Genomic DNA, 17,033 nt, shown 5'->3' with positions numbered 1-17,033 from the left:
CTTCAGAAAGTCCTACAAACTTCATCAAACCTCAGCTGCTTTAACAGTGCTAATAAAGCGCTCATCATGCTGTCTTAAAAACCTGTATGACTTTACACAGTCCTGAAAAGGAAATACCCTCAATTATACTTACCTCACTTTTTGTGAACATTTAAGCACTGATCTAAACTGCATTTAGAGAGATGAAAAAAGACATTTTCTTCTTCAGTTCATATTTTAATTTTTTTCTTCAAACCCATTAAAAGAAAAGACATAGGCTGCAATTTTCGGAGAGTAAAAATAAATTAAACCTACTTGTAAGAGAACTGACTAATTTCCCTAAGGACGCCAGAATCTATCTACAGTATTTCTACATCCATTTTACAGCCACTCACATTGCTATGAAATTCTTGTAGAGCTTGAAAACCTAAAGTATTAATCACTTATATGAAAATGAGATGGTTAACACACACATCTTCACACTTCTTTGGGACTGCATAACCAAATAAAAACATACTAAAATTTAATCAGGAAGAAGCACGCATATAAACACACACAAAATGCATTATTTAGATGTGGCTATTCAACTAAAAGAATAAGAAGTCTTCCTGCTCTCTGTTTTGGGGAAGGGAGGGTGGGGGGAAATCAATAACAATGCCAGAAAATTATGACTATCGGTGGGCAGAGTCCACACAGCTGGGTGCTGACCTCCTGTACCTTTGGTCAGCATGTATGATTAAGGAGATGTACACATACAATACGCTTTCTTTCCTTTCTCAAATCAAGAAGCTGTTTAAACACCGCCTGAGCCCAGGCACTTTTTTGGCACAGTGTTTGTCCTAAGGTTTGTCAGAGCAATGCCTACAGGTTTTGTACAACTTCACCCGTAACCAGCAGGCACGATCTATTTTCCTCATTGTAAGCATAGGAGGAAAAAAAAGGGCAGAACAATTTGACTCTGCTTCTTTGTAAGAATTGCCACATTTGATGGTTCATCTAATACAATATATTATTGTGTGCAATAGCCTGTAGCATATGATTCAGTGGAAATTGTGTACTCACTCCAAAACGGACAATTACCTGACAGCTTGCTCATAAGACTCCAAAATGCCCTGGAATATGAGAGTTTATGTATCCTTTAACATGGCTTCTGTAATGAATACTTGTAATTTGGAGTATATTTTTGATTTTGGAATTGCCTTCTTCAGCTTTTAACTTGAGGAAGAAGGTGGTTTGATGTTGAAGGCTTGAGTTGGGATTAGAAGAAACAACTCCCTAAGACCTTATTTACCCATTGAAAGAGGACCATTTCAGACAAGACCCCCCTCCCTACTGCCTATTCTTAAGGAAGATGTCACCAACAGGAAGGTTCTTCCAGGCAGGAGAGAAAGATTTTAACATGATGGAGATTTGGTGACCGATTCCATCACCACTGTAGGAGCCCACAGTGAATTACTGGGATGGTGTGAGACCACTTTGCAAGCATTGGAGAGATGTATTGCTGCAGCCATCTACTGTTGGAAGTTCTGCCGGTGTATTACAGTAGAGATACTGAGATATTAGATGCTGTAGAAGTCCTCATGGTAACTAGAGATCTTAAAATATTTGTTGGTACTGATCTCTGTTGGATCTTTAGGATTAGGCTAGTTGCAAATGCAACTGTTGTGGTGGTGGTGTTTGCTCTTTATTTTTACTTTTGCCTTTTAATAAGGCTGTTTTCTTTTCCCTTAATATTCACTGCGTTATGCTTACAGTATGGCTTATAGCAAGGCCATGGCACTAATGGTGTATTTCTCTTCCCATAATATTGCATTCACGTTAGCTAGCTTTTAAGGTTTCTTATGTTTTAATGAAGTTATTAAAGTGAATGCTTTGACTGCATAATTCATGAGCATTCACTCTGTCTTCAAAGAGCTGGTCTCTAAACAATTTTTAATTTTTCAATTCTTTTCTAAGACATCCAACCAAGCCTTTTGAATTTGAATGCAATATTTAAAATAAATGTCTAATTGTAGAAAACTAGCTTTATTTCTGCTATAGTACCATTTGGTCCCCAGAGATGGTTCTGATTTATAGTATTTGCTTGGCAGATACAAAGAGGTGCTGTGTATTTTCTATTTATAACTCATAAATATTGAGATTAGCTTTCACACATAATGAGCCACTTTCTCTTCACGGCTGTATCTGCAGCTTTCTGCAGAAGGAAGAGCACATGGATCCAACCACAATCCTCTTCTCCTTGCAGTTCTTCCCAAGCATTAATTTGGCATAAATAGGTACAGTTTAGGGTCTGCTATCGTATTCGCTACTTGGCAACAGTTCCAAGGTAATACCTGAGCCCATGCCAGCTAGGGCATCTCCTCCCCGTTGAAACTCAGGGTCTGACGGGGGAGTGGCGAGAGGCAGCAGTGCTGAAGAGATAAGGGGAGGGTACATTGCTTGCTACTAGGATACACTCCTGGTAATTAGATTGACTAAAAGCTAAGCATACTAAAACATAGAGAACAAAACCACATTAGCTTTCAAAGATTTTTAGAAGGAATAAACCATACTGAAATTAATCCTGAAAAGATGATAATCTATGTCAAGGCTTACATTTATTATCAGCTACTAAGAGATGACTTTTTGATATAAAACAGTATTTTGCCAGTAATACATACAGCCACTGAAGTTCTTAAAAAAGGCATTTAAGCTGAAGGGCCTGGGTAGCTCAACACCCATAATGACAGCCTGTCCAGGTGCCAGCCCCAGTCTCATCTGAAGGTTCAGAGGGAAAATGCTTTTCAATGTATTCAGGTAATTTATTTCAATGATTGGCTTGGCCAAAGCAGGGAAAGCTGCAGGAAGTTGAAATGAAAGCTGTTATTTCATGTTAGGAACTAAAATGAATACAAATGGAGGGTATGACTAAATACATGGAAATCTATAGAACTGCCTGCATAAATGTGTATTAATATTTGGAATCTTCCTGTGTAATAAAAAGAAGCACCATATTTATTGCACAGACCACATTTAGCTGCTAGTCAGATGTGCTGAGGGTTAAACAACCATTTTTTCTTTAGTCAATAAGTAAAAAATACAAATACAAAGCGAGATTAAAATGAATTTAGATAAAAGTTTTATACTCATTTAAATCCATATCTGAAATCACTATCACTTTTATATCAATGAGTATCTCATAGGGGAGCTGCAGATAATTCCTGCCCTCTTTCTGCAGCAGAAGGGATTGTAAACCTGAATAAAGTATCATAATTCACAGACGACCCTTGTGAACCGAACGGCATTGCTGAGCTGCATTGTGCCCTTATCGAGGAATTAGTCAGACTATGTCTCTATGGCCTGTTTGGAGAGATTAAACTGCAAACTGGTTTTGAAATCTTCCAATTTCACAAATCATCTAAATGAAATAAAAAAACCCCAAATCACACCACAGTGACTTGGGATTCTAAGTTCCCTTGATTTGCTGTAAGACCTAAGCTTCTAAGTCTCATAGACATTTTGGGTGAAGGATACCTATAAAGCCATGTAATCCGAGTTTACCAAATTCAGACAAATAAAAATAATCTCTTTATAGCTAACATTCCTACATATCACCTGCCAGATGTCAGATGCATTAAAAATGCATTTGAATATAATTTAAATAATTAAAATGCCATTTTAAAACACGCATAATTGTTTGCCAGAGGCCCTTGCTCACCAGAAGTAATAATTTCCACTCGTTGTGGTGACTTGATGAGCTCAGGCCGAACAGTTGCAGTGTTTGAGCCAAGATTTGCTTTAGTCACAGCCTGATGTTGCAATTAAGTTTAAGACCTGGGAGTTTATTGCTCAGATGGGTGATCTGGTTTTGTTACAAGGAGTCTAATGAATTTGATGATTAGTCTGTTGTCTTTTATTGTCTGTTTCCGAAATAATTTGTGCTTGGCTTTTGACTGCTAATAAAATTTACGGAAAAGTTCAAAACACTGGAGATAAAGGCTTTTTTTTTTTTTTTGCAAATGTAGTAACCATTAAATGGGATATATACACTGACTAGCAGGATTAAGGTTTCATCAGTAGAATTTCACCCTGTAGAAATGCTAGGAAAGGTAGTACTTTCAATCTACTTTGATCAGTCTCTTGCTTTTGATAGGTACTTTCTTAACTGGGCTCTACATCTGCAAATCATCAACTATACATGTTGAAAATCAAGCATGTTTTAAGTCTGATTGACCACAATTATGGATGCATTCCAATTTTTAATAAATGACTAAATAGAAGTGAGCCACAACTGAGCCACAGCAACTGGTTCTTTTTATTGGGACTAAAGAGAACATAAATGCTAAAGCTTTCCACGTCGTTGAGGTGCAAAGGTATAGCAGATATCTACTAGCAGCAGTAGTACTCAAGATGTGGAGAGAAGCAGCCAGGAGGAAACTGCAAGGTCACCTGCCGCCGTGCTGCGAATGCTTGGCGGTGCTATGCCAGACCTGCAGGGGCCAGGGCCTTGCTCCTCCTTTCTGCAAGGCAGATAAACTCCACGGAGAGGGATAAAGGCTGGATGCAAGAGAAAGCAGAGCTCTTTCCAAATGCCTGTCTTCTGCTTTTCCAGCACCTTCTCCAAAATAGGAGAGAATAAGAAAAAGACATATTCTAAACTCAAAACCCAGATATTTTTTGCTTATTTTTGACAAACTTCTGAGATTTTTTTCCCCATCTATGTCAACTACATAATTTTCACCTCTTGCTAATGGCTTTCCCTTGGTGACAGTAAGTGCTGTTGAGTATATAGGTAACATTCGGTTTGAGATCACATTTGATTGTTAACATTTTCCCACCTCCACTGCAATGCAAAGCTTTCAGTTTTGCAAAACGAAAAGCCCCTAGTTATCTACAGAAAATAACAAAACTAGTGGGGAAAGCGTTTGCTAATCAAGATAAAATCCTGTCACCTTCATTACCACTGAGCAGTACTGTACTTTGAGAGTAGGTATTATTTAGTGTGAATAATGACAACAGAATCTCAGCTTGATTTCCAAAGTTATTTCTGCATAATTTATTCAAAAGATAAATTCCCTAATGAAAGATACTGGATCCACTTTAAACCAACATTATTTCATCTATAATTACTGCCTTAGGAATACTGTACTAACTGCCATTTATCACTGTCAGCGACTTTTGAATTCCTGCTACAACCATGGTATCCCATTGGGTTTGTTTGTCTCCGAGAGAACATGATGTTTCTAGTTTGGCATGGCCCTAAAAAAGGAGAACAAAACCTGTCATCCCCTAGAAATATATTTAAATGTCCTCTATGTGCTGAAGCACATAGAGGAGAGGAAGCCCATTCATTTCCTCATGGTTATTTCCAACACAATGCATTATATTTTTCATCTGAAATTTGTAGAAGGTCTTCAGTTCATTAGTGCTTCCCCTGCCCCTTTCTTTCTTTTCTTATGAGCTGAGTACCCATTATCCATCAAATTTCTTGCAAAGCTTGGAAAAGAATATAGATGCTGTGGCTCTTAGAGCTACACTTTAGTCAAAAAACCCCATACTTTCTCATTATGAGAATCTAATCTTTCATTAGGAAACAATTAGGAAGTAAATGTGCTTAAGAACGTTAATTTGCAATTGGTTCAGTATGAGCTTTAGGGAAACTATTAGTGGTGTGTCCTAATGCAGTGTCCATTTTATACAAGAAAAAGCTAGACTTGTTTGAGGTAATGACTACAACAATATTTTGATGTCTTTTACTTTATGATGTCTGTTGCTGTCCAGTGGAAGACTTTAGAAGCAAGTAAAATAATAATAATAAAAAAAGATAACTGGTTAGCGGTAAGAGACTTTGTTTCCCCTCACTTTGTGAAGGTCGTTGTGCTATTGTTCATCAAAAGCGGTAAATAAAACCTTCAGGCTTGCTTTTAGCAGGTTCCCATTTCTCTGTGTATTTTGGATATAACTCTTACCTTGTGCTAAGATTATAAGAAAATAAAAGCAAACCACTTTTTTCTTGTCACTTGCCAATTCAAAATCGGCAATTACATCATCTGTGTGTCAGTGACAGCTGCAAAAGTTTTCAGTTCTAGAGCTGCGCTGGAAATAGCCTCATTCTCAATGGTCGGCAGAAACTGTCTCTTTTAAACAGAAGGTATATAAAATAAAATTCTCCTGGAAAGACCTCTCCTTATAAAGCATCTTCTTATTTAATTTGGCCTCAGTTAATTGGCAATTTAGACAATAATTTGTGTCCAAATTCCAGACACAGCAGAGAACAGAAGCCTACGCGGAGCTCCACTAGGTCCCTGGGACACAGCCCTACCACAGAGACACAGCCCTGATACCACGTGTGCTGACTGCACCCCCCCTTAGAGATGGCATACATCATCTCACTCACCATGTGTATAGCCTTACTACGAGGAAAGACTACGAGGACTATTTGTAGGTACTGAACATGTTGGAGATACCAACCTCACTGACTACCACAAGTGCAAGACTGTCATTTTGATTGCTGGTGTGTATGCAAATGCAGAGCACTCCCAACTCTGCGCATGGGAGCAATCACACCTGAGCCCTTCAAATGTAGGAACAATTATCCTAGCACCTCAACCAGCAGTCAGCATGGTGACCTGTGGCGAGTTCCTCTATTATGTATTATCAGTAACATTGCAGGGAAATGCTCACGTTTTGTGAGATTAAACAGACAATAGGAATTGTAGTCAGATTTTTTTTCTCTTGCCTGAATAGTCTGTATTTATCTCCAGGCAACAGGAGAGAAGGAAAGTAGAGAGAGCTTGCACTGTCATCTGACTGTTTAACTCTTCAGACCTTGTCTTGGAGTGGAATGCAATGTATAATGAAATTCCTTTTTTTTAAGTTAGAATGAGTTCTGATATACTCAGTCATGCCTTAACTTTCAGAAAACACAAACCCCATTTTTCAGACGGTGAACAAGAGCCCTTACCTTCTCAACCAAGAGATCTCCAATAGAAAATGAGTTGATTTTCTGCCTTTACAAGCCTGCAAAATCTACAAGCAGATTTTCATGCACGCACCTGATAGTCCACCGACATCCATCTTCTTCAGGTTCTTTGCCTCCAGAATGACGACAGTCAGTTTGCCAGCAGTAGGCACATAACGGAGGGAGAAGCAGATATCACCCAGTTTTTCTTGCTGTGAAAACAAACAAGACATGGTGTTATATTTTAATCATTTTTTGTACCTTTTAAAAAGACAATTGTGAAAGCCCCACAGAAAATTAACAGGTTTACATCTCAAACTCCTATTGTTAAACAAAACATTCAAATGAACAACATGAGATATCTGCCAAAAGTTGCCCAGCTTAAATCCTTGATAACCTCAAGTCTGTTGCAGCAACTGGAGTTCACAGCAACTATTCTGTACAGAGCCAAATGACAAGATATGTGCTGGCTGCAAAGTAAGTTATACTGCAGCCAGCACTATATTTCACCCCTGACAATCAGGGTCCCGCAAATACTGTTTGCCCTTTAAACCAAGTCATGACTGGTTTTTTTTTTCAGGTTGTGTTTCAGTGGAAATCAATTAACACCCACGCATACCCAACCACTAGACTGCTTTCTGCGAAACAGTAACATGGATCTCTCATCACACTTTGTCACAAAAGCAAAAAGTACAAAAAACACAAAGCTCAAAACATTCAGTATAAAAAAAGACTTGTCTTCTATCTGACAGGCAAAAAAAAAAAAGGCAGATACAGGCTGGGAAAGCACACAGTGCATCCCTCCTCACATCAGGAGCAGTTGGAAGGATTTGGTTTTGCCTTCAGCCTTGCAGCCTATCCTCTGGGATCCTGCCAAATGCAACCTTTTGCAATTCATTGCTTAGTACCTTCCTAACAGTCCTAGCAAAGAGGGAAAGGCTGAATTATGTTCAGAATTACAGGAACTTTGTTTTAAAAGGAGGAGTAATAGATTTGAACTTGCAGATAGGAGAGAGAGAGAGAGAGAGAGAGAAAAGAGGAGAGTACTGCTTAGAAATGATCACTAGGATGATCTGAGCTGCTTTCCTCCTTCCTTTCAGGCACAATGGTATCTCTAGGGGGGTAACAAGGTTGCTTTTGAGACAAGAAGAATCAGGTTACACTGAACAGTCCAATAAAGCATTTCAGACAGCAATGTTTCTCTTTCAAAGACAGTAGTCCTTATGGCACATGTCTGTTTCCACAATTTATTCTGGCAGTAGAGTATAAAGTACATTTCTATCAAGATATATCTCTTTGGTTCCAGTGTTTTGTTAGAATAAATTGGAAGGTTGGTTGTTGAAAAGTTTTGGGGGTGTATCCAAGCTTTTTGTTAAGACACTAGGTAATTTTTCTGCAGGAATTATACACCTTTTGCCCGTACCACAAATGCAAAAAGAACACGGCAATTTACCAGGTTTAAACAGCCAAGGGGAAAGAGGCGAAGTCATAACCTTACCTAAAAAGCTGGGGGAACACTACTGAGAGCAACCAGCTCACATATTCGTGGATGTAGTGGGTATTTCCTAGAGAAAAGACAGCCCATGTCCTAAAGACTTTACCATCCATGTAAAAGGAACTAAAATGTTCACACAACCGGGAGCTCAAGCTTCCAAGTCATTTAAGAGAAACTGAACTTTATCCAGTAAGCCAAATTTTCAGCATCGGTGGCAGTTCTTCTCTCAATAGCTCTTACACGCAGTCACTTTTTATCCAGGTTTGGATAAGCATCTGCAGTATATACCCATCTGAAGGATGCACGCCAGATACTCAGCTATACTTCAGAGTTTACATCTTCCTCCCTTACAAAAAGGTGTGTGGGCTTGTCTCGGAAGACTTCCTGAGGATTCAGGAAGACGTGGGAGTCTTTGTTGTTCCCAACAAAAGACTGGAGAGGTATATATAAGAACGGCATCATGTAGTTATTGTTGCTTTTAATTTTAAAAAACTTAGAAACTGCAATAATAATGCAACACCTATAAAGTGACAGACTGAATTGATTATTACAAGTTGTGAGTGAGACCCAGGGACTGTAATAGATAGTTCCCTGCAAAACATCAACTCAGTGATCACCAGTGGTCAGAAAACATACAGAACAAACACAGTTATGTATAATTAGGAAATGCTCAGAGAGAACACAACAAAATAGCTCGACGTTAAATGTGTGTATCATGTATAAAAACACTGTCAAAATGCATACATGCCAGTATCTTGAAAACTGGTGCAGTTATGGTGTCCTCCCCACCTCAAAAAGGATATGAGAGAATTGGGAAAGACTCCAAGAAAAGCAGCAGGAATGATCGAAGATATGACACAGCTTCTGCAGAAGGAACAGCTAAGTAGATCAGGACTCTCCAGGCTGGAAAGGGGCTGCTTGCTGAGCAGTATCTTAGAGACCTCTATCTGACCCAGGAGGGCTATAATATTATGACCTTGCTCAAAAGAAGAGATCCTAATATCAGAAAATCTACATTTTAAACTCATATCTAGAATAACCTAAGATGTCGTTCACAGCATGGACTGCACTTCTGTGGAAGGACTTACTATTCCTCCCTGTCTGCATATACTGTTATAAATCCCAGCATAGATTCAGATCATGGAAATATGGATTTCAGCCGTGTGATCTGCATAGCTCATGCTCGGCTTAACTGAGCCTGGAATGGCACGGTGACAGCAAAATACGCTCCTGTTCCCCTGACATTCAGTTTTGGAAATCCACATTGGCTAGGCTAATGGTGAAGTTGATCTATCACTTGCAGCTTGTTCAGAATGGAAGAAATCAATTGCTTATTGATTTGTGTTATCATGATCACAGCTCACCCAGCTGCTCAGTCTTCTCTGCGGTCACTGTTCAATTACATGGTAGACTTGGTTTAAATTAGCCTGGTTGATTCATGGGGCTCTGAATAAGACTGAAACAGGGTATATTTGGAAGCTTGTTTTAGTCCCCCATCTTAGAGACCTTTGTACTCACGTATGACCCAACATTCAAGGACCCTGCCCTCACCTCTAGACTCAGTAGGCAGAGCTTTAGTCGTAGCAGCATGGGAACTTGTATTCCCTTGTATTCCTCAGAAATGTACCTCATTGACAGACTATCTAAACACCTATTTTGGAAGGTACTTTTAAATCAATACCATGCTTCTAATTGTTCCTTTGATTGGGGTTTTATTGGTTTTCTTTTTCGTTTTCCCTGTACTTGTGTTGAGACTAGAGTGTGTTTAGTAAACATAAAATGGTGTTAGGGTTGCTGTTTCTGATCTAAGTCCTTCAGCAGAGGCTGGAGGAGGCACTTTACAAACACAGTTATTGCCACGGAGACCATCACCTCTCACCAGCCTTTCTCCATCTGTAATCATGTTATGCTTCTGTGCAAATACTGCAGTTGTCTACACAGAAGAATAATTTTATGAGAGCATTTAATGCATTTCTAGCCTCTTTTAATGTAATTTTAGCTGCAGGAAGCACAGAGAAGAAGCCAGCATCACGTAAACAGCCAGTTTTCCATAGATCACCAGCAAGCCATGGGAAATGGCAGCAGATGATGGGCTCATTCCAGTGAATAACTTGAAGAAAAAGCATAGGTACCTCTTTAAATGCTTACAGAATCACATTTAGTACTTTTTTGTTGTTACTAGAATCTGTATTGACTGCATTTCTTCAATATTTCTTGTACTTTCAACATTTTCTCTTTGCATGACTGCCACAAGTTTTCCATTCCCAAGCTTTTTTTTATATTTTAAAAATATTTGTCAGGCAAAATACTGCAAGTGGCAGCACTGCGATGAAGCAACAAAAAGCAATCACTAGAGGTGTGGTTTGCAGGAGATAATTACAAACCCCTGCAGGGCTATGAGGCACAGAAGAGTGCTTCTGGTATGGTGATTATCTCATGGAGGTGCCTTATTGTTATTATGAATTTCTTTCAGCCCTATGTATAAATAATTTATGTTAGTAAATTACTTTGATCTCTGATGGAAACTGTAAGTTAGCGTTAGAAACTTCCAACTGGGAGGTTCATAGACATTAACCTATTCACGTATAATGCCTAAACACCAATCAAAAGACTCTCTCCATCTAAGCAACTTCATAACTTCATTACATTTAAAGAGGATGCAATGGAGCAGAACATAAATGACATACATAGACAGCACTGGTAACACTTCTTCAGCTTAGAAAAGGATGTTTGAAGTCCTGTTGAGAACCTGGACTTTTTAGAGATGACTCTAAGTGGCTCCTGTCTGTCTCATGTTTCTTCTCGTATTTGTCAGTAGTCATTTTTGCCTTGACAGTATACTCTCCTAATGAGCTACAGAGAAAAATGCTATTTATGCAGATTACTCTCATTTGCACTGCAGAATCTCTAACAGCGATATCTATCTTCCTATTACAAACATTCTCCACATTTTTGTGGAAGATATTACAGGAAAGTTGATGCTTGCAGATCTCTTGGTAAAACAATACCAAAATAATGAGCCACAGCACCATATGCTTTTTCCTAACTGCATCTAAGACTCCAAAATAGTCAGCAGAGGAAGGATATAAACACAGTGAGGTGGGTTTCCAATTTCAATACCTCGTTTTGATTGTGGATATTTGCATAAGCCAGAGAGAAACACAACAGGATGTGGTTTGTGGGTGAAGACCCAAAACACAATCTTCCACAAATCAAATTTTCAATAGAAGCTCATAGTGTTCACTGTATAGTTTTTGCACCAACCAAAATGTTTTAAAACTCCGTGGAGAAAACAGGAACAGCATAAAGGTGGGTTATAAGTTAAATTAGAGTCTTTCAAGTTCAGGAAACCTGGGTAAACTGTAACGGCAGAATCTCTAATCCTAACTCCCATATCCACAGGCTTCAGACAGTTTTGAGGCCATCGTATTCTGTCTACACATGGAGATCTCAAATCCAACAAATTCCTTTTCTTGGCATGTAAACCATGAATACACTAAGCCGCAAAGGTGTCACAATAATACTAGTAACAGAATCACATGGATGCAGGAATGGATGACACGGACTGGCCACAACTTCAATTAAGCCACCATAGCAAGTGGGCAGAATTAGCAACTCATACGCATAGCTGGGATCTACAACTGGGAAAATATTGCTCCTCCACACCCCCCAGGACAAATAGGGATCATACTGGGAAAAGGAAATACTGGTTTGTTGGGCTCCCCCTTTTTCTTTAAGCCTGAAATTGTATTGCCACAGCAGCTGTCCTTAATGTTACCAGTTTCAAAGGCACTGAATTTTTTATAAATATGGTTAAAGAACAAAGCAGAAAATTTCAAACCTGCAATGGGTACAATAAGGAAAGAAAAACAATCTTTTTCTCTTATGCTTGCAAATCAGGGACCAAATGACCCCACAATATGCAGACGATTCTGCCACAATTAGGCAAAGGAGTGGGAAGTGAGCAAGAAGCTCTTAAAACTCAGTTTGCATAAATAGGCTAGAAATAGATGGTGCAGCAGGGAAAGATAAAGGAGAACCGGAAAGAGAGAGAAAAGCTGGAGCTGATGTGTGAGGCCGTTATTATAGCACTTTTGGAGACTATCACATGAATATGTATGCACACCAAGTACCACTGTACCCCAAAGTCTATGAACTACTTTTGGGATAAAGTACTGGGAGCAAATAGGAGATTCTCCCCAGCCTTCTTAATCAAAAGGCTGATTACAGAAGTAGCTATTTCAGACTTGCAAAATGTTAACTATAAACCCAGTCAATATAAACTTAAGGACTTTAACAACTAAACCATTAATCTGACAAGCAGAGTAATTCCTTTGCTGTCTAAAAGAATTTCATGCCCATGAACGGAGCAGCCACGCTGCTATACAGCTAGCAGTAAACAGGTGCTAAATGCCTCTGGAGAGAAGGAAGAACCTTCTTCATGACTTTACCTACTGCACTTTTGAAGAAAATATTTTAAAACAATAAAACATGAACAGACAATGCCCTACTGCATGTTTCCTTATTCAAGGATCAGTCTTTATTTGCAGGAATAACCCACTTGTCTTACAAAATGGAAGTACAGAATGTCTGTGAGCAAAAGTCTCTCCTGTTTGCTTTTACTAACGTTATTTCAGAAATGTCTTCATAGGTTATACCCTCTTCAAATGTGCAAACTTGGCCATAAAAGGAAGCTCCTGTTAATGTAAAGTGTTCAGTTACAAGCCACATAACAAGTAAATTAAGAAGCAAAGCAAAGTGAAATAGGTTACAGCAGGAGACCTTGGAAGAAACAGAAGGTTCTTGAGGCAAAGATCCAGAGGGCTTGTTTCGGATGCTGTAAAAAAGGGATTAGCAGTGACAACAGGCTAAAGAAGAGATGGAAAGAAGACTGATGCTAGGTGAACAGAGAACAGAAATAGAAGCAAAGGTCCATGAGGTAAGTTTTAAAAGGGAGAAGTTTTAGGGCAGGCAGGGAACAATCTTTCAAATGAAGTGCATTTATTAAAGGTATCAGGAGGTGGTATCTGTAGGGATACAGTCATGGTATAAAGCAGGAGTGAGGAAGAGCCAAAAGAAATGTTTTAATTGCATATTCCTTTTGACTGATTTTCCTACTACAGTCCTACTCTCTAACTCCTTTGTGATACAACTTCTGTATGCCATCACTACTTTTTACTTTTGCTTAAAGGGAACAGACCTGGCAGGATCTTTCTGTGGAAATAAAATCTACTTCTTTTTTCTCTTTTTTTTTTTCCCTCTGAACAGCACTACTTGACATAAAAATTCTTCACAAATCTCTGTCTTCTTATTGCAATATATATATATATATATAAAGGTAGTAGATTGTGTTTCTTTTAATTGCCCTAATTATGTAATATTCTCCCACACAATGGTAAATTGGACTTGAAAGCAAGTTGGGCAATAATTTGAACCAGCAATGTTATTAAAAAATTAACAAGTCAGGTTTTGTCAGCTTTCTCCTTTTAGTCCTCTTCATTACATTTTTAACTGTTTAGAGAAAGCACTTCTATTACTGCTTTCTAAAAAGCAGAGGAAATGGAAAGAGAAAACATTGTTATTATTAGTAGAAAATGACACTTCACAGTCATCAGTTTAAAAGCATTACAATCAGCTGCCTCTTGCAAAATGAGAAATGCTGTGGCTGACGGCACTTGAAATCAAAGATTAGCAGAAATGCACTCTTTAATTTCCAAACAAGAGACCATGCTACCAAACATACAGAGTTCTTAATTAAACAAGAAGAAAATTAATTTCTTATATAAATGAGAAAGGGAGGAATGAATTAAAAGAAACGTATATATGCCCGAACATCATAGCCTGGTTTTCTGTAACTCTGCCTACCCACAAATGCTTGCAGCTGGCTGCTCTGCTTTAATGATTGAATCTCGTTCTATTTTGCCACTTGGCTTCTCCTCAGCTCCTGCCTGATCATATTTCTAAATGTCACTCACGTTTATGCAGGCCAGTGCACAAAACAAAATTAATTTAACTGAATGGCACATTAATATTATTACTTCTGACAGCATGGAAAACTTATTAACTATAGCATGTCACAAGGCTAGTCTTCTAGTGAGTAGTATAAGTACAAAATTGAAAGGAAATGTAATACACTTGAAAGATTTTTTTTTTTGGCTTATCAGACACCGTGAGAAGTCAAATCACAAAGCTTTTCCATAATTATTAGAATATTATATGTGCATTGCAGTCACTTTACAGAAAATCCTTGTCCTCCTGTGATAGGGTACAGGAAGCCACAGTACAGTACCCTTGCTTGATCTGAAAACATCTCTCATAGTAAGTATGGGAACCTTAACGACTAATTAATGTAGTTTCTACTACCAAGAGTGTCTTAGTTTCCAAAAGCAACTGACTCCAAAACTTTAGATTATGGATTGAAATTACAGCATACATCCAAAAATATACAGGATCGGTAGACAGCAGAGAACTGTAATTAAGAATCAATCAATTACCTATTTCTTACTTGTAAGATGTACCACTGGATGTGGTAGTGTATCAAAACTCTGGCATGAACAGAGTCCTTGCAACAATGCCCATACATTATCGATTAATGAAAGACAGAGCAAACAGATCAAACCAGTAGGTGGGAATGACTGGCATGATGGAACGAGTAATCCTCTATGGCTGCTGGTAAATTCTGCTGAAATTCAACAGCCCCAGGGAAAGACTATCAGGTGAATTCAGTTCCTCCATTACTGAAGCTATACAGTATATTTCTATTTGATCTGCAACCACAAAGAGAAATTCAGTGGAATTTGTGGATTACCTTCATAGCCAGCTATCTTCTTCCCTTTCCTCTGTAACAAACTACCAAGACAAAAATACCTTGCACCTTGTACCAGTCCCAGATACATTATAAATAAATGGTTCCTTTTGCAGTGACACTAACACAGCCTGGTTCACTCAACTCCCGCAGATACATGTCCTCCTTTCTCTCATCTCTTGCTTGCTGTAACACCAGTTCAGCTTGCATGCTCCTCCATAACGTCCCCCAGCACTATCTCCAGCTCCCTTCCATGACCCCAATCACAAACACCACACAATACAGCAGCCTCCTCCAAAATCTCCTCAATTGGCAATTAGGCAAGAGGCAGTACACGATGTCATTGCTCTAAAACTAGAAGCAGGAGGCCAAACATAACTCGTGAAGACCTGGCACGTGCTCAAGGGTTTCCCTGAACAGGGCAAGAATCTGAGTATCTATCCTCTTTAAGGCATTGCTTTTCATTAAATTTACAGGAGCCTTCTTACCATGCTCCCCAGCTTCCAGGGTAGCACACAACACACTTATGTGCCAAACCCAGCTTGTGCTTTTATTTTGACAAGAAGACAACGCAGCCATACAGGTAGGTCAGGATCCTCACTGCACTGCAGCCACAGTGGTAACCTAGAAAGGGCTACGGACCAGGGGAGTGTCCAGCAAGCTGAAAAGGAACTGGATTTGTTAATGGGAAAACCACAGACAGCTGATGTATGTTAACAGCTGATAGGTGAAGCTTATGACAAGACAGTTCTCCACCTGTAATTTATCAAGATGAGGAAGGCTTTCACCCAAGTCAACGCCATCTTTTATTTCCACCCACTGTTTCTGTGCTACAAGCATGGGCAGGATTTGAAATCCCTTTCTGTATCATCGGTCTTCATTTAGAAAGTTTTCCTACATTGTCTTCTCTTACTAATTTTTGTACTGGAGATTTTTCCAGATCATCAAAACTTCCCAAAAATATGAGATGGGGTAAAGGAAATGCAGCTGGAAAAGAGGCAAGCTGAAAACCCTCAGAAAAGCTCAGAGGCACTCTTGCTCTAGTGCTTCCTAGTTTCAGGAAAGTCAGAAATATGCAAAATACTCTCTCAGATAACTTCAATATTTTTGTCTTTGGTTCCAGTTGAAATAAAGAAACTAATACATGCCTCCTTCTACAACCTCTTGCATTATAAGTTTTCAGTTCAGCTTGTTAAATATTTGTGCTCAGCTCAAGAATGAGTTCCTTCTAACTAGTGCTGTGTATTCAAATCTATTGACTTACCCTTACCAGGCTCATATCTGCTTCTTAAACTAAGCATTCAAAAACATATTTTTATGAAACTACTGAAATATATTCAAGTTTTTGGATAAATACATACTGGCAAGAACCTCTTTTATTACTCCACTTCCCCTGGCTATTTCACTTTGAAAAACTGTCTTAACACATTCTTTAGGAAGACAAGACAGCTCATCAAAGGTCATCATAGCAATCAGTACCACACACTGAATTTCATTAATCTCTTCAGTAAAAAGAAAGAGGTCACTGCAGTCATCTATAAAAATCTAGGAAAGAAGACTGTACTTATCATGAGATCTCTGCCTCAATGATGTTCATTTTTAATAAATCTTAGACCACAAGGGAAATTCCAGAAGACTGGAACTGTGCTAATGTTATGCCCATCTTACTCAAAAAAGGCCAAATGGGATGAAGGCGGTATCTATCAACCATTTGCCTTTTATCGAACCCAGATGAAACAAAGGAAGAACTCATAAAAGTTTCCATTAATGATGGTTCAAAGGATATGGAATATAATGAATGTGAAGTCACATGG

The 17,033-nt window shown here is 38.7% G+C and overlaps 1 protein-coding gene across 15 annotated transcripts in view; it reads right to left on the bottom strand.

Annotated features, from left to right (window-relative positions):
* Window positions 1-17,033, bottom strand: part of SYT1 (synaptotagmin 1) — a 360,596-nt gene that overhangs the window by 48,927 nt on the left and 294,636 nt on the right. For all 15 annotated transcript variants that reach the window (XM_075496130.1, XM_075496083.1, XM_075496101.1 and 12 more), the window contains one exon: window positions 7,014-7,131. In XM_075496130.1, the coding sequence (XP_075352245.1) occupies window positions 7,014-7,131 (118 nt within the window). The remainder of the gene's footprint in view (window positions 1-7,013; window positions 7,132-17,033) is intronic.

Source organism: Mycteria americana, chromosome 1 (assembly GCF_035582795.1).
Source record: "Mycteria americana isolate JAX WOST 10 ecotype Jacksonville Zoo and Gardens chromosome 1, USCA_MyAme_1.0, whole genome shotgun sequence".
NCBI lineage: Eukaryota > Metazoa > Chordata > Aves > Ciconiiformes > Ciconiidae > Mycteria > Mycteria americana.
This window is presented reverse-complemented; position numbering and strand designations above follow the sequence as displayed.